This window comes from Lipophrys pholis (genome assembly GCF_963383615.2).
Source record: "Lipophrys pholis genome assembly, chromosome: 20".
NCBI classification, from domain to species: domain Eukaryota; kingdom Metazoa; phylum Chordata; class Actinopteri; order Blenniiformes; family Blenniidae; genus Lipophrys; species Lipophrys pholis.
In genome coordinates this window covers 2,567,814-2,590,954 of record NC_137648.1, presented here as the reverse complement: position 1 = coordinate 2,590,954, position 23,141 = coordinate 2,567,814, and the positions used below count along the sequence as shown (strand labels likewise).

Here is a 23,141-nt window from a genome sequence, read left to right as displayed (position 1 = left end):
AGTTTTGTGTAACAGCCATAAATCCTAGCAAGCTGTTCTTTCACAAGGACCTTGAAAGCTTTACCTGCTGCGCGTGTTGTGACCTGTCTGGGGATTTTTTATTTTATTTTTTGTCAAAAACAAGACCAGAAGCACAAGGGCAGGAGAGAATTAGACAGATGATCCACTCAGTGAATTTCAAATTGCTCTGCGGAAAATTAAAAAAATATAGAAATGCTTGTATATTTCACTCTTTTTTTTTTTTTTCCCCTCCCCCCCCCTGAGAAAGCTGTGTCACAATATGTCAAGTCGGTCTTAGTACCTATACCTAGCGTGATGCGCTAATCGCTTCAAGAACACTCGCTGCAATGGGTTTACTCCATGAAAGCGGTTTTCGGATTTCGAAACTGCAAGCCGGCAAATTTAACGGGAGCTTTCTGGATCTCGGCAAGGGTACATCTGAGATGGCGGCTGCATTCATCCCTTTGATAGTTGGGTCATAACTCCTGTCTTTCCCATCACCGCTGTGCATCTGTCACCCACCGAGACATCAAGGCTTTTCCTCCAGAGGCTCATACTCGAGTGCTCCCCAACCACACCTCAAATCTATCTGCGAACACACACACACACACACACACAACACACACACACACACACACACACTTCAGACCCCTCCCAGTCCACTTTGCGCGCTAAATAGGCTAATTTCTCTGCTGATCTGGGATTTCTGAGTTTATTGAAAGGGCCGACTCAGATCAAGACGTCTTTCTCCGTTAATGGATGAGGTGTTACCTCACGTTTGATCAAGTGCGAATCCACTCATGTGATGGAAGACGACGGTTACCAACTCGAGGTATCAGACCCCCGCCCGAGGGGAGGGCATTAAAGATCACAGGGTCCCTTGAAGGTCGTCAAGGTAATTTTTCCACACGTCAAAGGAAACCAAAATAAGATGCTTTGTGGGATCAAGGAAAGACGTGATAAACTGCACAATGCTTTTATGATGGGTTCCTTCTTTTGTATGTTGGCTTCTCTGTAATGTTTTGACAGATCGGACATAAAGGAGGGGGTCAGCAACCTTTCCTAAAGGCAGCCTGTGGGGAGGGGGGGGGGCTCCAGGAAAACCTCGGCTGGAGAGCATAGTTGGCAAACGTATGACCATAACCGGCCCATCGGAGGTTTCGCACAATGCTGGTTGACTTTGCAAAGTGTAGAAATGATAAAAGCCTTACTCTGAACATGTTTGATAAAAGTGGTTTCTCATGTGTTTTCTGGGGATTTCAGGGTTTTAGTTGCAATAGTGGACTGACACAACGAGGATACCAGGAACTGAAATCGGCAGCAATGTTCATCCATGAAAGATCAGCTACGTAGCAGTGAACGTTACTTAGTTGGACTGGAATAATCTAATCTGTGATCTGTGTTTCTGACAGATGTTTTTTTGCCAGTACATTTTCAGTTTCTTGCGAGTAAGACCCACTCACAGTCACGCTTATATGATATTTCACAATTGACCCGAAAATATGATCTTTTTTTTTTGTTGTTTTTTAATCACGCTACGCAAATCTGTCTTAGGATGCTTCCATGCTGTTTTCTTACCTCCGTGTTTCCATGACATCTTTTTGTTGCTGTTCTTGCCTTTATGAGTTGTTGGTATATGGAGCAAATAAAACCCCTACTCATGAGCTATGCTCAACACATCGCTGTGTGCTGTGGAAATCTGTGCAGTTATAAAGTCATCTGCATTATTGATCGGATAACTTCCTCAGCTCAAAGACTCAGGCCAAAGTCCTGTTGTTGTGTACAGTGGCGCAGTGGTTAGTGCTGCACCACCGGGTACTCCGGTTTCCCCCACAGTCCAAACAACATGCACCGGGGCTCCCTGAGCAAGACCCTCGACCCCCACATGCTCCCCCTTAGTACTGCTCAGTGTGTCTGCATACCGATGGGTCAATTCCGTGAGGAAATTTCCCCCTTCTTTTTTATTTGAAATGAACTTGCATATTCATGTGGCTTGGCCTATAGCAGAATATCGGTTCGCAAAATGGAAAAGCGCTCATTCCATTGTCAATGAAACACTTCTCACGTCATGATTTGACTTCATGTCTGATTAATCACACTGCCCTCCGAGCTAACTTATTGCTATGGACGTCATTAATTGTAGAGATTTTGAGAACATACTGCACACTAAACCACGGGGGGGTAAAAGGGGCCATCATTTTACTGGTTTAAATTAGGTGAATGTGGCCCCTGAACTAAAATGACGTAGTTGATTAAAGCCTGCCCAACTTTTCCTTCCCAATCATATACATCGGGGGTGTCAAACATAAGGCCTGTGAACCAAAAGCAGCCTGCAGGAAGCCACGACCCGGCTCCAATAAGAATGTCAGACACAACACTGAGACCCGAGCTGAGTTATCGGCATGAACGCTTGTTGCTCAAAGCCATGCTGTAAGAGAGAGTTTGTAAAAACATGCATAACACAACAGCCATGGTACATACAGGTTTTTTTGGGGACATTTCACTGTATTTGGCACCAGAAGGTTTCATTAAAGTTGGCCTCATGTTGAGATTGTAGTCATTGTCTGTCGTGATTGTTTGGCTTTGCAAAAATATAGACATTTTCATCACGTATACTCTGTGCCACAACTTTAAAAAAAAAAACTTAAAAGTTTGAATTTAAAGGTTATTATGGCACTATTTGACTGATCTGGCCCACTCGAGATTAGATTGTGACGTATGTGACTCTAGAACTAAAATGTGTTTGACAACCCTGATATATATGATCTAACCGAGAGGGAAATTAGCTGGAGAGGTTAAAAAGAAAAAGTGGAGTGCCATGATGATTTTGATCACTTTTTAGCTGCTTTTCCTGATGTTATCGACCTTTTTCCACAGAAGTAGCTGTAACAGTGCACACACAAGGATAACATCGTACTGGAGGGGCCAGAAACCAAGATTCCTGAAGCTGCAGATTGAAGAGCGCTTTAGTAATCTCCTTTAATCCTTTTTGTTCACCCAGGAGATTGTCCTCCTTTAGAAGTTTCCAGCCAGACAAAGAGGTGGATAGTGTGATGGTATCAACTCTAATAGACTGGGAAGGTTGAGGAAAAGGCTAACCACCTCACTGTGTCAAATGGGCCCAGGTTCAGGGAAGTCGGCTCTTTCTCAATTATTTTCTAAATTAACTGACGAGCTCCGCGGAGATTCAGCGAAGACGATCCGAGGTGTTACGGCTCAGAAGCGGTCGGGAAAGAGAGTTCAGGGGTGTGATCTTTGTGTCCAAGTACTGACATACCTTTCAGCTGCTTCCACTTCCCAAAGAATACCCCGTGGCCTTTTCCTGTTGTCGAGGAATTTTATTTGCAGCCGGGTGATCGTCGCCATTCGTTCCTCATTTATTTGCCAGACGTTCGACGGATCCGTTCTGAACAAATGCTGAATTCCCACAGTCCAAAAAGAAAACAATACTTTTGGAGTGTGTTCATTGTTGCGAACCTGCTGCTGTGAAATATTGCTCAGGAGCGTTGCGCCTTCATGAGTAAAGGGGGTAATAAGAGACTTGAAAGGTCAGACCGTCTGTCTTGGTGTGGTTTTAATGGAAAGTGTGGCCACTCGCCAAGGCCCGGGTGTCTCAAGGACCCCAGGTTAAGTAATGCTAAGACTCCAGTTAATAACAACTGACTTCCAATGGAGTTTGCCGCGCTCGCTCCGTCGCCGCAAAATGGCCGCAAGCACTTTATTTAGTCCCGAAGCTAAGAAGCAGCAGATCCATGCTGAGACCTGGCATTTGTGAAGAACACAGTGAGAAAAATAATAAAGTCTTCTGCTGTCATTCTTGGAAATCTTTAACTGAACTTCCTTCTAATGCACTTTCTTCCCCTGACTCCGAAAACTCTCTTTGAAGTAAAGCAGCTGTAATGGTCATGAGTCATTATATTTATTTGGAAATTGTCTTTTATGCTGTATGAAAACCACAGGTTTATTCGTTCCGCTGCTCCCTTTGTACCAGGTGCCGCCATTGTAAGTCATTGGGATTCAAACCCAGTTACCCCACTCTCAAGATCGAGACTTGACCTTTTGTGAAACTACTAGGAATTTGGCAATTACGATTTCTTTCATTTGTGGCTAACGCAGCAGCTAACAGAGTGTTTTTTCGCTCCTGTGGGAACATTTATTTTGTGGAAAAGCACTTAAAGAGTGGGAGATGTGGTTTCTCCTTGAGTTTCTACTTCTGGCTTCTCGCGCGTCGTCACCAAGTATGATTAAAATAATAGAGCCCAAGGATTCGTAATCAACCCAGTCTTGTGGAGTAGGGCTTTATCTGCTCTGATATCTGATGTGTTGACATGGAGGAATGCATGTTGAAAGGACACGTGTGATTGCAGTGAGATATATATTGGTACATTGTGACTGTTATGAAGTTAAATTAACAATATATAATAAAACCCTTGTAGTTATGCAAAGAAATGTATCCAATCTTCTTTAAGTTATTGCAAATGACCACAACTAGGGTGAGCACTCCTGTAACTGTGGGGGGTTGATGAACTAATCAAACAATTTGGTTTTCAGTGTTTCTTGATTGTTCATTATGTGTTTGCAAAACAACTATTTACTAAGGTCATGGTGTGCCTGTTCAGTTGTCACGTTTCAGAAAAGTTGCGTTTTACATGAAGACGGAGTCGGAGCATTTTCAAAAACATTTGTTTCCAGTGGCTCCAGGCACTGTTGTCACGTAAACAGAGACACAAAATGCAAAGAAATTTTGCGTTTTCACTTAAAAAATATTTAAACGGGGCCTGATCATCTGAATTTTGGCTTCAGTTATAGAAAAAGTTTTTTTTGTTTTGTTTTTAAATCACTGACTTTTCTATCCATACAGATGTGGTGTACATGGACTGTATTGTGAATTATAAGGCATCTTGAACATTGAGTAGAATTGAAGCATCTCAAGGCGAGGACAAGCTTCCCTTTCAGAATATGGTCACTCTGGTTTAACAGAATTGTTGCAACAGATTACTACAAACATTTTCTTGCTGAAAAGTGAGTGGAAATTATTTGTATGGGGTTTGTTTTTTTTCCTCTTCATTTTTTAAAGAAGGCGACATAAGCCTCTATAGTTAGTTATAATACATATGGTGATCTGACCCACTGCGCTGTATAAAAATGGGTGCTGAGAGTTACTTACAAAATAACACATGGTAATAACACAAAAGGTTAACTTGGTTTATAATTGCAACTGCTTTTCACTTAATCTTCAACAGAAATGCTGTTGTTATTGTGGTGAGAGGAATTTCACCAGCCCCTCCCACAACTTTAATTTATGGCCTTTATTTAATAGATATTATATGTGCTGTGGCTCATATTCTGATTTTGTGACCAAGGATGTTTGATAGCTCCACCAACCGCTTCGTGTGATCGCATTTTAATTCGTGCTCGTTTGATATCAGTCATCTGTTTGTGCAGTAAAGTCCGCTTTATCCCAAATAACCCCCCCCCCCCCCCCCCCCAAATAAAAATGATATAATGTGCTCCTCCCCACAAAGTATGACTTCATAATACGAGCAGCATGAAGTTATTATGTCCTGTCACTTCAGCCCGAGTTCAAACAAAGCTCAGTGTGTCATCGATTTCTTCGCATTTCAAAGACAAAATGTACCCGAGTGTGACTCACTGCCAAGTGTGAAGCCAGTTGGCTTTGGGTTTAATTTGGATTTAATTATTCATCTGAAACAGCCGTTAAAAGATAGAACCGGTATTATTACTTTTTAATCAAGGAGTGTTCCTTATATTGAACAATTCAATAAAATGGGCCGCTGCAGAACACAGAGAGTCTTTTTATACGCTGCCAGTGAAGAACTTACCTGGGAGCCAGAGTAAATTTATTTGCTTTGATATCCCTTGAAATAAAGCCCGCTCCGCTCGCTGCCCCACTTAACGGTTGTTCTTTTGCGAGCAGAACTAATAGACAAAAGAGAGACATGATAGCAGCAGAAGACGCTATCAGACCTAAAACAGACGCAGCCACAACATCACGGTTGAAACCGCTCCATAAGAAAGAAAAAAGCTGAATTCTAGCTTCCCTTTAAAGTTTGATTTTCAAGTGCTCACAGGTGACATTTCATATTGGAAATCTTTTTGTTTTATTCACCAGTTAAGAGATCACGTCCTTGTTTTATGACGGGAGTCCACGAGCGCAAGCCATGAGAGGAATGTGAGCAGGAGAAATCAATGGGTTACAGTTCATTTAAACCACAGTGAATACAGCTATAGATTTCCTTTTTTTTTTTTCCCCTTTTTCTTTTCTTCCATTTGAAAAAAAACAACCTTACGTTTTATGTTATTTTTTATTTTTCTTAAAGAATAATGCGATCTGACATTGGGCCACATAATGAATACAGCGACAGTGCAATCAATTATTGAATAAGAAAAGCAATATTAAAAGTTACAGCTATTTCTTGTGACTCCCTGCTCGCCCTACTGAGCCTTGCCATGCCTTTCTTGGTAGATTTCATCTTTTCCGTTGATTCACTGCTGATAAATCTGTGTGCACGAGCAGCCTCCTGGACACGAGCCGCTGCTCTGTGTGACAGATGATGTGTAACCTAAGATCCCCTGGATCTTAATACCGTTGGCTGCCCTGCTCCTTGACCCACTTTTAATGATTATTCAGCCCGAGGCGAGTGGATTAGTTTCTGTCTATAAAGTCCCGAACAAAAGACGGAGGGGAAAAAAAATGACCCGCTCCATAACACGAGCCGCGGCCCCCTCTTTTGTGATTTTTTTTGAGGAAATCATTAAACTGCATTAATTAACTCCAAAATTAAGTTTTGTGAAACAAGAGCTGGCGGATTCTGCGAGTGCTTTCGGAATAATTGGCTCGATCAGTCAACTGCGTTAATGCTCAACGATTGAAACACATTTTATGAAAATTAAGTTTTGTTTACATGGGAAATAATGTAAAAAAATAAAAATAAAAAAGTTTGTTGTTAGTGTACTTCAGTCCAGTTGGCCTGATTCAATTTGAATTGAGATGCATCTTACCTGAACAAATAAGAATAGGTATCTGTACTTTACCTGAATGTTTTTTAAATACTTTTTAGTCCTCTACAGTATGTTGTTTTTTTTAACTATACTTCATTTGTTTATTTATTTATTTATTTATTTATTTATTTATTTATTTATTTTTATTTTATTTTATTTTATTTTATTTTATTTTATTTTATTTTATTTTATTTTATTCCTTACATTCTTTAAAATGGCTTCTACAGTAGTGGTAATATTTGACAGTACAGTGATATATTGGTCAGCAGTATCACGTGTCTAATTATTATTTGGTGTTGCTGTGATATTTCAAGCTGTATCATACAAGCACATGAGAGGCAGAGTAGGGCGGGTCATGGCTTAATCATCCTAGGGAGAAAAAAAAAGGCATTCTGGCTCATAGATACTGCTGAGTGGTGCATCGGGGGGGATTCGGAGGTGGGTGTACACAATACTGACTGAAAAAGTGGATATATGCCGTATCCCCTTAACTACACCTCTGCTCGTATGCATATGGACAAATCTTTGGTAGATTAAGGCTTTAGTGATCAGCTCAGTGTTCAGCAGCAGTGAAGCAACATAAAATGGAATGTAACATGTATGTGAACAAGATCATCAAACTCCCTCATAAATCGTGAATAGAAACATGAATATGACTCCATTACAATTTCAGTTATCTTCATATTCATTATATTCCTTAATTTTCTCTCATTCATTCCAGAAGAGAAAGTGTTTTTATTTTGAAAAGTGTATGCATAAACGAGCAACTGAGTATATCCAAGGATTTTCCAGTCTCTTATAGAAATCAAAATTTAATGCTGAATTTGTGGAGCACCACCATTTGTAAACACACAATTCCATGTTTTGGTTTGTTTATTTGTTTTGTTTTTCCTCAGGGGAAGTATAAAAAATACACTGTAAACACAAAGCTGGTATATTTTAAACATTTAGGTTTAACTATTTATTTAACACATCCAACAGAGGCTACGGTAGAACTCATTTGTAGTCGTGTTTTGGTCCCATAGTGTATGCTCAGTTCCGCAGATCTTTTTGTTGTTGTTGTTGTTCTTTCTGCAGTGTTTCAGCTCTGTCAGCTCCTGAAAAGAAAACCTTTTTAGCTGTAAGCTTAAATCTGCTATACATGTTTAGGAAGGATATCTTTTTGTGAAAAACAGATGTTTGATGTGGCTGAAAATTGGAAAAACTGAAGATAACAGCAGCTTATTGAATTCACTGCTACATTTGCACTGTGCTGTATAGACACTACAGAAGATTGTACCTGAAGCCCCGGATTCACACCGCGCATGCACAAAGTTTCAAGTGTAAATTAATTTTGCGTTTTCATTTTAGAAAGGTTTCAATTTTACACAAAACACATTTTGAAACATTTCCATGGAAACGGTTGCATTCTCAGTGGCTCCAAGCGCCGTTGCCATTAAGACAGACCACCGAAACAATGCGGGAGTCAACTAGTTGCCAATGATAATCATGAGGAGCAGGAAAATCTTACCTCTTCATATACTCAGCCTGAGAATAGGAGTAGAAATTTAGAGCAAATCAAAAACAAAAGAGGCTCATTGAAGGTCGTTGCTCATGTGGAAGGTGTGTTTACAGTATATACTGTGTGTGTGTGTGTGTGTGTGTGTGTGTGTGTGTGTGTGTGTGTGTGTGTGTGTGTGTGTGTGTGTGTGTGTGTGTGTGTGTGTGTGTGTGTGTGTGTGTGTGTGTGTGTGTGTGTGTGTGTGTGTGTGTGTGTGTGTGTGTGTGTGTGTGTGTGTGTGTGTTGGCAGCTTGAGGATTGAAGGTTGTTTTGTCTATTTGTTGATGTTTCGAAGCCTCTGTCTCTCTCTGGAATGAAAACAGATCTTGTTTAGGATGATGTAACACCAAACAAACTCAAAAAAGATTTTATTGTTCTCAAGCATCTCACGAGTCTCGTACAGGTTATCTGAGGAGCAATAATGAAGTCTGGTTTGATCAATAAGTTCTTCTAATTATATCTCCAATATGTGAGGTATGGATATATTGTAAAGTGACACTAGACATAACATATTTACTAAATAAGATACTTCTCTGATATTACCATAAGACTTCATGACTCTGTTGCAGACATACCCGATGTGGTTTCATGGTATCATTGTTGGTATGATGTTGGTATCGTTGATTCGTAATATTCTGTCAATTTTAGGAAATACTGTGCTTATTTTGGAATATTATATAATTAGATTTACTGATATTCAATGTGAGTCTGTTCATCTGAAACTATTTTGCTGCATATACAAGAGGGTTATTGGTATTTCATGTATAGGAGAAGCAAAGTCAGAGTCTGATATGACAAAATTGGTGTCATCTGCAAAAAGGATTTGGAAGATTGAATCAGATGATATAGTGAAATCTGTAAATTGATAAAAAAAATAATAAGAGGCCCTAAAATGTATTCTTGTGGCACACCATATTTAATCTTTGTTCTGTGAGAATTATAACTGTTATGTACTGCTCTCTATGTCTAAGGTAGTGGCTGAGCCAGTTAATAACATCCTGAAAACCATATTGGTGAAGTTTTGATAAAAAGGTTAAAGGTTGGATTCTGGCTCGAGGTCATGGTTCTCTGGAGGCCAGAAATGTGTTTTGGTAGTGTCTGATAAAGTGGACAGGTAGGGAGGGATGTTCCATTAATCCATCCATCCATCAATGGTGATCACGCTGGTGAAAGTGGGATAAACTAACGTATACCTGGGGTTAGTCTCAACAACCCACAACAAATACCCATAACTGGACCAGAGCATGCAAACAGCCAACCCCTACTCCTTCAGTCTGTCTGATAAGACGGGAGGTAATTTGACTTCTTGGGGGTAGAGGCTGTATTTTAGAACATTCATTGGTGTTAAAGTCTGTATCAGTTCCCATCGGGCAGCAGGACGAACAGAACAGTAGATGTCCCGGGTCTGGTGAGGGTCTTCATAATGCACATTCAGTATAAGTATCTCTGAGAGGAGAGGAGGGGAGGGGTCTTTTCTGACCTCCTCTGAGCATCTGAAGAACCACAGTGCAGCATAACGTCTGGAGGCTGACCAATAGAAATTAATCAGCATTGGAGGAGGGTGACATGTTTGTTTCTGTCTCAGTTTCTGGAGTTTGTCGTCCAGGTGAATTCAGCTGAGATGTGCAGACTAAAGAACCGGAGGCTCTTAAATTCCCCATCTCGTGTGCAGCGTTGACATTAATAAGAAATTAGGATATTTGTACCCAATTCCCAACCACAAGGTACTTTGCCAGAAATGATATATAATCAAATATAATATTGTAATTATGTATGTTGGTTTTCTGTGTGAGTTCATTTCTCTGCTGTACATGCAGTGCAAGGGTGCTCCTTTCCACCCTCCAGCGTTGCACACAATTTTATGATGTCATTGCACAGAAACACTTATATCACCACATCATGCAACATTAATAACAGTGGCCATATATTCTCTTGCTAACCAAACAAAGCAAACATACATATATGCATCAGCCAATTTTGTGAATGCAGCTAATAGGATTCATTTTGCACAATATATGTAGGAGGAGTGAGCTAATGCACCGTAAGGTTGGGTGTTGAAGGCGTCTTCACGGAAAGGCGGGCGAAAATATCCCAACAATAAATATAATGGGATTTAATTATGTATCATGCAAAAACATGTGATAAGCACTTTCTGCAGCGAGCGTAAAAACCGCTTCAGAAAAGGATCCGTTCTCATTCATTCGCCGAAGTCGTCTCGTCAAATGCTGCTTGTTGTGATTTCCACTCGCGACAGGAGTCACCAGCGGTAAAAGTCCATTTCACCTCAAGAGCAGCATCTGCTCGCAGGTCTCAGCGCTCCAGGACAAGCCCATTTTGTATTATTGCAGGGTTCACAAGTTCAGGAGAACACAAGTTCAATGGCTGCCGGAGGGTTTTGACTCTGGGGAAAAGCACAATTTACAACGAACACTGATGTTACAGGTAGGACATATTAAATCAGGATCCATGTGGAGATGTGGTTTCAGGAGCTAAAATAGGGAATTAACCCTCCGGCGCTGACATGCGCCAAAACTAATATGGGCCAACAGACATCTTATGACCACACACAGATAATATATGTGCAAAATATGAACCTATTACAGACAATAAATCTGCTCCTTCCCAGCAGCTCAGGGGGCAAAATGATGGTTGGGTCCGTTGCGATGGTCCCGTGTAGCAGTTTACCTGAGTACAGTTTCCCTGTGGTGCAACGATGTGGTCATATATCACCGAGTTTGCATTGTGAAAGTTCACCGTTGTATTTGCTGTGTTATTGGAGTAATAAATGTGACGGAGTAGTTGCTACAGAAAGTTGTATTCGGCCCTGGTCCAAGGTTGCATAGTCATTTTCAGTACAATGGAAAGCGAGGAGAGGCAAACCTTGACAATGAAAGAACAGGAGAATCACAGGTGAAAGAGCCACATTGTTAATCTCTAGAAGGAGGATTGATACGGTGACAGTTGTCACGGAACAATGGTAGACTGACAAACGCAGTATTCTGATTATGTCTTGATTTATCTGTGCAACATCTAAATAACTTATACTGTATATATAATGTTACAGACCCATAAGAAATTATACTGTGTTCCATATAGTGGTTAATAATACTATAAGAAGGGGAGGCTGTGGCTCAGCTGGTAGAGTGGTTGCAGGTTTGATTGACCGTCTCTCCATGTCCAAGTGTCCTTGAGCTAAACACTGAACCCTGCATGAAGCTGGATTGAGCGCCTTGCATGGCGTGTGTGAAAGGGTGAATGTCATTAACAATGTAAAGCACTTTGGGAATTGTTTGAGCAGTAGAAAAATCACTGTATAAGTGAAATCCATATACCATTTTACCAATTATGCAGACATATAACAATATCTCAGATCCTTCTATTTGGCCATATCATCCTATATTAGAAGGTGCCATGATGTGTGTGGGCAGTGAAACACTGTATTTTAAGGTATATTTCATTGTCATGGTCAGTGCTTTACTGTACATAGTGATACGATTGGTATCACCATGGGAAAAAAATCTGTGTTTTGGTACATTTGGTATCGCAGTAGTTTTTAGTGATTTGTAAAATACTGTAAACTATTGTATATTTAGTAGTGCCATGGTATCTGGACAGTGGTGTTATTGATATAACAATATGATTTAATATTGCATTGTTGAAAGTAGCTTGTTGAACTTGGAAGAACTACTATGCTTTATGGTTTATATATATCATAGTATCATGGTAAATTACTGTGTACTGTAGAATATGTGTGTGTTTCGAATGCTATAATTCACAGTAGTGCTGTAATGGTATTTCAAGTAACAACATAAAATGTCATAATTTTTAACTACCATACTGTTTTCTGTTAGTTGTGAACTTAGCATTTTGTATCGTCCTGTTCAAAGTACACAAATCATTACAATACCATGTGTTTGTGATGTTAATTCCTACTGGCTTTGTTTCCTCTCATCCCTGCAGGAATCATCAGGACTGCCTTATCTGACATGGACCGGGAAGCCAGGGAACACTACACTGTCGTCATCCAAGCCAAAGACATGGCGGGCCAGGTTGGAGGCCTCTCCGGTTCCACCACCATCAACATCACTCTGACAGACGTCAACGACAACCCGCCCAAGTTTCCACAAAGTACGTCCAGATTTCACCTCCAGATGTCAGGCGGCCTGATAACAATGCAGAGTCACGTCACAACTTTTTGTTATTTTGCAAAAGATTGGCCTGAGAAAATTTTTTTTTCAAATATAACTTTATTAGATACAATTCATTTGTGTTGGAGTTAATTACATTCATGTAACTCAAAGCTGGCATGATTTTACAGCGGTTACATGTCATGTATTGATAATCGAAACATTTAATTATAGATATTTGATGCTTTTGTCACTCGGTTTATGCTTCATCCAGCCCAGTTTGATTCAATTTGGACCGAGCCAGTAACATTACAAAATAATAACTTTAAATAAGCAGGTCCCAGACCATTTCTGTCTGTTTTAGGGAAAAGAAGTTTGAATACATTCCTAAAGCTTCACATTTTCTGAACTCTTTTTAACAAAACCAATCGAATTTATTTGGGAAAACATACTGCTAACTGGTTCACCACAATGTTTTTCTTTTGACTTATTTAGATGAATGCCTGGCTTTATTTATTTTATTTTTTTCTTTCTTTTTTGCAAACTCTCCTTCAGTTCTTGCAGAATATAGCTTTCACTGCAGCATCTTGCTGTTTCGTTTTCTGCTGTCTGTGAATAGCCTGCGAGAGGTCAAGAACTCAATATTATGAAATAAACATTTGTGCACATGATGCATGCAATGCAACTCGTTCATATTATTTTCTTGAATCACTTTTATAACACAAAAGAAACGAAGGGAATACAAGAGCTTGATTTATGCAGAGAGGGAATGGAAGCTCACCAAAACTGTACTCTGTACTTTTTTGAAGAGGTGTAGAGGAAGTTTTTGGACCATAGGAGCCGTATGTTTACCATCCCCTGTGTGGAAGCTGTTCCAGCCACGATGTGTTGTCTTTGTGTTGTGATGTTGTGATATATAATCTCCGTAATTAGCTGCACGCTCATCAAGTCCCACTTTTTTCCATTTTAATGATAAACTTAAGTAACGATAAAGTTATGACTCTTTGTCTTTGAAAGTGGCATATCAAGTGTAACCCCCCCCCCCCCCCCCCCCCCCCCCCCCGCCCCCGGGGGGCCCAAGTTTTTCATTTGTGCAGCAGCGAGAAAGAAAGAAAAAAAATATATATATATTTCAAAACCATCAAGAATTTTGTGAATAATCATCAGCCTCAGAGTTTGATCTGCTTCATTGCAGCACTATCAACCCCAGTTTAGCATTTAATGTCAATTGAAGCACTGCAGAGTATTTTTAATGACATTCCCTCAGGAACAAAATGGTGGCAGAATCAAAATGCCTTGCTAAGCCTTTTTTTTTTCTTTTTTTTTTTTTTTCCACCCAGACAATGAGAAGGGCAAAGCAGGAGGTTGGCACTGTGTTTAAAACAGCCTCTTTTTCCTCTGCGTGCACACCAATGTTCATCCTCAGAAAATTACCAGCTCTACGTCCCCGAATCAGCTCAAGTCGGAAAGCCGGTGGGGAAGATCAAAGCCAATGACGAGGACCTCGGCGTCAACGCAGACATCAAGTACAGCATCATCAACTCGGAGGGGGCCAACATGTTCTCCATATCCACAGACAGAGACACGAGGGAGGGCATCGTCAGCCTGAAGAAGGTGAGCACGATTTTACTCTGTAATGGCATTATGGAGGACATTGTGCAAGGCGTGTATAGACGTAGGGGGCTTTCAAAACAAAACTGAGGCCACGTTTGCGTGACGTTTTCAAGTGAAAAGAGAAAACCTTCATAGCATTTTTGGTCCGTTTGTGTGACAATGATGCTTGGAGAAAACTCTGTCTCTGTGGAAATCGAGGCAAACAAAACCTTTGAAAAATGCGGCTCCTGCACATGTGCACCACGGAGTAAATAGTTCTTTTTCACAAGCAGATGGACAATAACAATAAAGGCGGTTTCCAGAGTGTCTTGACTCCACAGTCCACATTCTCCTGGGACTTGGTAGTTTTAGAGTTTAGAGTCACCCAGAGCCACAATCCAACTCCGTTGTCTCTCCATACGAACGTCCGTGTACTCACCATTGTTAATGCTCATCGCGTGTGTGGTTTTAGTACAAGAATGACCAACTGCACCAACTCGTGGCTCAACATGTTAACCACATCATGTTTTCAAAACTTTACCGTGTAAATGCAAAACTTTTCTGAAACACTGCGTTTTCCCTCGAAACATCGCGTAAACATACTCTGAGTTGATCCTTTGCAAAATGCATACAAAAGAATAGCTTAATTTATCTGTTTGAGAATATAATTTAGCGTCATGATGGATCTTAGTGAATCAGCCCTCTGGAGTGGATGTGGCTCAGCTGCTGGAGAGGATCATCTTCTAATCAAAATGGCAGCAGTTCTGTCCCTCATGTCCTTCTGACCATGTGTTAAAGAGTCAATGACCCTCCTCCAACGATGTGTGTTTACCATGCAGCTGTCACCCACGGTGTGAGAGTTTGTGAATAAATGCGTGGATGTGCAACTGGTCAAATATCTGAGCAAAGTCCGTTTCCCATTCGCCCTATTGAGACAAAAGGTACAGCTCAGGTTTTTCTTTTAAAATCTAAACCTGCTTAACCAGTTTCATAGTAAATCTGGCCATCTTTAAATAGCTGCACTAACTCACAATTATAGCCTGTATTCTCACCCTTTTATGTTTTTCCCTCCCTGTCGCTGCCACTACATTCACCCCAGTCTGCCTGTGATTCCCTCAACTTGACCAATCTCAATCATCATACCGACCAACTCCGGGTTACTACGACAACAAGACTGTGACAATCAGAGACTTTGGCTGATTGTTGAAACTCAGTCAGGAACAAGTCGCTAGATTCAATGATGCGTTGGTTTCCTGCTTGGGGTACCAATACATCACATGTATGGTGTGTGTGTCGGAGATTATCGAAGTAGAGTATTTGACACAAACACTGAAGATGAGTATCCCTGAAACTATAATTCCACAAACAGAATAATTCAATATCAACATGGACTGATGACAATAAAGTCATGTCAAGACCTTTATGTGCCACAAACATAATTATACACATCATAACATGCAGTGAATGTGTTTACCACCTGTTCCAGACACACACACACACACCAGTTTATATATGTCTATTGTTCCATCCTCAGCAGGCAGACAGCCTGAAGGAGAAACCTCTTCCTCTCTGTGTAGTGTGTGAATTAATTATGCGTGTATTAATTATGTAGCCACAAGAAACAAAAATGTAATTGTATATTTTTCAACAGAAGCATTGTGCTGTACCTTCCACGGCTGCTCACGTGCTCTATATCTCATCCACATCCATGCAACACTTTAAGCAATAAGTTAATTCCATTCATTAGAAAACACTTCATTGTAGTTTTCATCTGAGAAATCCGGAAAAAAACTGGGCATGACATTTAAAGTCTACAAGTTTCTCCCTCTGACAATCCCCTTCAGAAATAGGATATAAAAAAAAACTAATTTAGCTTAACCACCGTGCACGGAGCCACTGAAGACACAACTTATTCCAAAGTTTCCCTGACTCTGTCTCCATCACCCACTTTGGTCTTGAAGTTGGTTTTCAATCGGGGGGGGGGGGGGGGGGCTCCTTCTGACCTACAACTACATCTACCTACTGTGTGTGTGGGAATCGGACCTCAACACAACACTGCACCGTTGTCGTGCACACACACACCCAAAACATTGTCGCGTAAATGGGCCATCATATGAGGAATATTATGATGAGTAGTCAATCCTGTTTACTCAAGATTTATCAGCTGTAAACAAGATCGTATCCTCATTAGACTTTTTGTGAGCGCCATGGAGTGATTGAACGAAATGTGACGTTATTGAGTTGCACGGCTTGGTTGATGACGTTATCAAACATATTTGAGATTTAACACTAATTATTCAAATAGAAATAAAGAATGATGAAATTCTGGAGATGATTTGTCACAAAGTCAAGGCTTTGGAACAAGAAGAGAAAAGGTTATATTATATAAAATGTATAATATATATAAGTGAGCACACAAAAGTCGTGTAGGGCCAGCTGAGTCCAGTGGCTCCTATTTTCAAACATGTTATGACCATGTAATCATAAACAACGTTAACTGCAGTGGATAGTTTCCTCACGGTATAAACTCTGGGACAAATGCCAATTTTCCATATTCATGAAAGCAAACATGATCGTGCTCTATTTCGTGGGTCTGTCAGTTGGTAGTCCAAAACTTAAGTCGCTCCGACCCCAAACCTTTGTTTTATGAATTATTAAATATAATATAATTATAATGTAGTTTAGACCTGATGATTATTTGACATGAAGAGAAATTTTCCTCAAACTTCACGTCTTCAAATTATAATTAACTCAATCGATCTACTGTCACTCCGTGCAGAGGGAGGTAATATACTTTTAAAATCTTCAATCTTTTAATCATTCCTCTCGCTGACATTGAAAATACTGCGCAGTAATGACAGTTGTGTTTGCGGTGTAGACTTGCAGTACTCGCTGTGCACTCCCTTAAGCTCCCGCTTTCAGTCGGGGTAACCGTGTGGTGCTGGGAGTATGGTAATCTCACGGCCCTGTGGTTTCTCCTCTTTTCCCACCAGCCTTTGAACTACGAGAGGAAGAAGACCTACACTCTCCAGATCGAGGGAGTGAACACACATGTGGATCCCCGCTTCTCCTATCTCGGCTCTTTCAAAGACACCGCCACCCTCAAGATCACAGTGGGGGACGTGGACGAGGCGCCTGTCTTTTCTATGGATTATTACATCTTGGATGTTTATGAGAATTCACCAGGTGGCACTGAGGTGGGCTCAGTTACAGCTCGAGACCCTGACAGCAGGAACAGTCCCGTTAGGTAAGAGGCTTTTTTTTTTTTTCTTTTTTTTTTTGCATTAAAACCTATAAATATGCAATCTCCAAAAAATGACATTTACAGAAAAGAAGAGCAGCCCTGCAGACACTTATTAGTTGTGCATCATTACATACAGTCGGGTTATGAAATGAGATGTGTGACGCTAAAGCAAAGAAAGGAGGAAGAGGAGATTGCTAATGTTATTTGGAGGCTTTGCATTCATTCTACTGACTGTCAGCCAGTGCATCTCCACCACATTGTTTACTAATCTGTTCCCAAAAATGCATTTTCTTAGAAACATGTCAATCTTTGCCAGAGAGATTCACAAAAGCAGTTTTGTGTCCGTTTGTCACTGATCATTGACTAAACATAACCACCATGACATTATATCAGGATTAGGGTTCCTAATTTAAGGAAACTCCATAGAGAACTATATGGGGTTTTTTTTTTAACTGAGATGGTATTGTTATTTTAAAATGCATTCAGAACTTGTCATTACTATATATATATATATATATATATATATATATATATATATATATATATATATAACATATATATAACATATAATTATGTTATATAATTATATATAACATAATTCAAATGTGGCTTGATTGAACATCTTGAACATCTTCTTTCCATAAATTGTAAAACCAATGTTTTATTGATTCTTGGAAATTAGTTTTTGTGCTGATAAGCTTGAGGATGGGGCAGTGCGAGGCCCCCCTGTGGTTTAATAAGGCTTCCAGAAATTTCCAATGGCTTTTTGTGAATTTCCAGTTTCCTATGGCTCTCTGTAATCTAAAATTGTTTCCTATAGTTCTATAGTGTTTTTTTGTATGAATTCCAATAGTTTTATGTAGCTTCATGTAGTTTACAATTGCTTCCTGTAGTTTGTTGGGACTTACTGTGATATTTATGGCTTCCTATGCCTTTATAGTTTCCTCTGGCTTCCTCTGGATTGTTAATTTTGCATGGTTTCTCATATTCAAACGTTGGTTCGAGTAGAGCGGTCGGATTTATTTCTCAATCAAACCATTATTATTTGTGAACCAATACTGTGATCCCAGTTGAATCATGATCTGAACTGACCGCATTACAACACCATTAAATACGTGTGTATGTTGATATGACCCTCCACCAACACAAAAAAGACATCAGAGCCTCTACTTTTTAACTTGTATTTGAGTTCATTTGATTTGGTCTCGTGTCCCACCAGCGTCAAAAGCATACTGTTAAGCAGATGCTGGGTAATATGTTTAGTCGCCTCTTGTTTGTTCTGAAACTTCACATGCGCCACACTCTTCCACATCCCCTCAGAGAAGGCAGCAGGATGCATCGTGAATCACTCACATTTTTTGGCATCATCAAATAGCTGGTTACTTTGTCTGCAAGCTTGTGAAATAACCCGAGGCGATACAACTGCTTAGCGCATTAGTATGCAGCCTAAACGCGCTTGTGTACCGCTGAAAAAAAAAAGATTGATATTGGCCCTAGGCAGTGGACTAATCTCTGGGTTTTTCGTTCTGAACAGGTACCTCGTTTCATGACATTACAGTCAAGCAACTGCACTGCTTGTAACAACGGGTATTTTCCATCTTCTAGACACAAATGATGGAGTGGCTGTAAACACAATGCTAATCATTGGATGAAACATTACTTACGTTTGAAAAACAAACTTTTAGCTGCTGAGTCATAGTTGAAAGACAAAAGGTTTGACTACAGAGTCAAGAAGTTGCTTCGCTTCACCGCACAAAATGCTTCTTCCAAATCAGCCGGGAGTGAATATCAGTGTGCACAAGCTAACCGGCTAACAAGCGCAAGACTCGGCTCCGACTGTGGTAACGTGAATGAATCGGACCCCAAAGCTGCCCAGAAGTCTTTTCAGTCGTTGAGGGAAATGTGTGACAGCTGGTAAGAGCGTCAGCCGAGTCGAATCAACCATAGAAGTTTGTCCGAGTTTGTGTTGCTGAACAGCTACGATACGCCCCCAAAGGAAAAACATGGATCAGTCAGACACCTCCCACACTTCTGAGGCAATACATTTCTTATGCCATACTCTTATGTATTTGGGTATGTAGTACACTTTTCTGAGGTTCTAGCAAGAAGTAAAATGGGGGGAGTTTTTGAGATTTTTATTCTAGTTTTCTGCATGAACCGTCCCTAAAAATGTGATTGGATTGAGTCAGTAACTCGAACCAAAATGCAGCTACACACTGTGCTTTTGGCCATATTTATGAAAGAAGAACAATTATGGTGAGAATCTTTGATTATGGGTGAAGTTTGTGGTCTTCAGTGAGTTTCGAGGGGTGCAAGTACATACAAACCAATAAAATGTCTTTTTTAAACTGTTGGCAATATTGGGCTCATGTACAGTGATGCACAGGAAAGTGTTGTTACCTGAGGGATGCGGAAAACGTTTACATACTCAAACGCAAACTCGAGAGGCTCATTCACTTGATTTATATTTTATGTATTAATCTCTCGCACATATATTTACTTATTCAATTTAAATAAATTGGTGAGCTTTTTATAGATACTGTGTTATGATGTCTGATTTTCCTATCATATTTTAATAGTGCTATAATGTCTGAAAAATAAGAACTTAGGGATGCACATACTAGTCAGAAAAATGGTTTGCACCCTAATTAGTTAGTGTTATAGCCATGTACTTGGGTGCTGCTTAACTGTGATGCCCCTGACAGCCACTAGTCGGAGCTACAGAGCCGTCAGACAGTGGAACGCGAGGAGCTAGAAACTTTAATACAGCGTTTTGGACAATGAAGAAATGTTGTCTTGCTCAACCAGCACAATTTGACGGAATGACATTGAGCAAGTGAAAACAAGGTAGCGTGTTGTCTTTGTTTAAACTAAAATAAGATATAGTCGCTCCAGTGGAGCTATCCACGATCACATTCAACAATTATTTATTTATTATATCAGTCTAACAAAACAGATCACATTTTATTAATCTTCTTTTGGGAGCTAGTGTTGCGTTTAGGGTTTCTGTTTACACCACTATGGTGGTCGGAGCCACACCACATTTTTAAAACGGCTCCCAAGGTGGAACTCTACAAAAACCACAACTTTATTTAATCGCTGCTGCTGCGCATGTGCACCATGGCCGAAGTAAACAGATCTGGTGATCGTGCGTGAGGTTCAACGACAGGGTTTCAAGGCATCAGGAAGTCAACACTGAATACAGAGTGCGGGGGTGCTAAATACAAAGTGAGTTTCAGCTGACTGTTGAAGATTGTAATTAAAAGCTTCAAATGGCTGAATACGATATACATTTGGGATTTTCTAACAAGAAAGAATAAGTTGTTTTTTTTTATAAGGTTTTCTTTTGCTATATAATTGGATGTAAGGGTGTATTTCTGAAGCATAGAATCTTTTAGCAAGACTTCAGAGTTCAAATTCACACATAGGTTAGGGTTAGATGGAAGCATTGAGTCCTGGCATTCAGACATCGGTGAGACCTGACTCGCTCCTTCGCGTCGTCATTGTGTCATCTCATTTGTGTGTGGATTCCAACTCTATCTTCTGATGAGAACCTGCTTGCGTCTGACTTTTAAGCCCTGCGTATTGCTCTTTCTTGTAGGTACTGCATAGACTCGAGACCAAATAGAAAATACAGCGAAATAAATCAAGCAAGTTCATAAGATAAACTCGCAGAAATCACATCTTAACCCAATCTCTCTGCAGTTGCTGCATGAACTAGCTTTCAGTTTGCAGCTTCCAACTCGGCAGTTAAGTTTCCCCTAAATCTTACCTCAGCTTAAATTATTGATTCCTTTATCGTGGCGAAGCCGTGTCTCCGCCCTAAGCGTTCCAGCTGTATGCATCACTCTTATCTGTTGACACTGGCGGGGTAACCGTGCGTGGATTATTAGAACTGTATTCCTGCTGTAAATGTGTTTTTTATTGGAAACAGTTCCTGTGTTTTCTGAGTGCTTAAAAACTGTTGACTTGGAGTTTAATATCGTGCCTGAAGCAGCCTTTGTGGATACAATCAGATCATTGGAGACACTGGTGTAACTGTGAGTTCAAGGTATACTGTACCTGCTGCTAACATTCTCTTCCAACGTATTTCGAAATGAGTATATTGCAGCAATGTCTAAAAGCAGCTAAGAATTGATGCATGTTTTGTTCAGGAGGTATAAATTCAAAACAAGATTCACAAATTTCACTTAAAGCGTTCATTATACTCTTAGAACCTTTGGACTTTTGCCCAGGCATAACAGATTGGTGGAGTCACATATCACTTCTTAGTGGATTTCACCAACGGAAATCAGGATTTTAAAGAACGTTCACATTCTATCTCTTATTTCGCGTTTTGGATTTGACAAATGTCGTTAATAGAGACTGAAGACAGTTGTAAAAGTATGTCTTCATGAGCAAATACAAGTTACTGCTCTATAACAGATTGATTAGTGATGGACGTCGTTTACGCAACAACATTTCAAGTCAAAACACATCTTTTTTTAGTTTTCCTTTCAGATAAGTTTTCCATCTTTACAGCAATGTTTTGAAAACTATGCCTGTTTATATGGAAATGGCAGAAATCATGAAAACAATGTAGTTAGAATGCCAGGCCACTAGTTGGTGCTGTTGGTTATTTTTGTAATGAAACCACACACACACATACGCGCAGAGAACAATATGCTATAAACATTAACAATGTGAGTTTCCGGATATTTATATGGATAAACGACTAATTTGGATTGTTATCACGTCAACTATACGTCAACACTGTCAACTATCAAACTACCAAGTCTCAGGAGATTATGGACTGGGTGTGATGACACTCTGGAGGCTGCCATTGTTGTTATTGTCTATCTCTCAGACATGTTGGGTTTTTCCCTCCATAGATGTAGGTGGAGATGGAGCATTTTCAAAAAGTTCCCCCTTGGGAGTTCCCCCCCATTTTCAAAAAGTTCTGTTTGTTATGAGCCACAAATCCTGAACTTCATAGAACAAGACATAAATGTGGTGTTGTTGTATTTAAGGGCAGAGAAAATGTTTGCAAACTTTATCACAAGTCCCCTCTCGACGTGAACAATGTCACCTGAGCTAAAAGCTAAAAACGATCCTGAGAAATCTGGCATGTCAAGGTTTTATCCTGTACAACATCCTTGCATGCTACTTTCTTACATGTGGAATAAGGATTGTTCAGAGTGAATCACTTTTCTAATTCGAAGTCATTCCCTATTGAAGTAATTGGAAGTATTTTAACCAACCCTTGTTACAACTTCCCCTGGTCCCTTGTTCTCTGTGTCCCCTAAAGGTAAAGTTGTTCATGATACCCAAAGTGAAAGAATTAGGATCTTCTCGCTGGAGGCACAGATTTAAAAAAAGAATCGTTTAAAAAAAAGAGACTTAGCTGTGTAAATGTTAGAAAACATGGCATTAAGTGAAAAGTCATAATTTTTGCATATTTGTTTCAGAAATAAATTGGGTCTCGCTGGTTAAGTTTTAAAAAGAATGTTCATTTAGGCTGAAAAAGCAGATCTTGTAAAAATAATGAATTTTGTGGGCACTGTTTTTATGTAATAAAGCAACCAATGTATGCAAACAGAGAGACACGCTGTCAAGATTGAAGCGCGTCTTTCTT

At 40.0% G+C, this 23,141-nt stretch overlaps 1 protein-coding gene across 1 annotated transcript in view; it reads left to right on the top strand.

The window, feature by feature from the left end:
* The window catches only part of LOC308125736 (cadherin-18), a 127,350-nt gene that overhangs the window by 62,042 nt on the left and 42,167 nt on the right, over positions 1-23,141 (top strand). Inside the window, exons 5-7 of the mRNA XM_080489696.1 lie at positions 12,524-12,691; positions 14,117-14,304; positions 17,277-17,530. Coding sequence (XP_080345822.1) covers positions 12,524-12,691; positions 14,117-14,304; positions 17,277-17,530 — 610 coding nt within the window. The remainder of the gene's footprint in view (positions 1-12,523; positions 12,692-14,116; positions 14,305-17,276; positions 17,531-23,141) is intronic.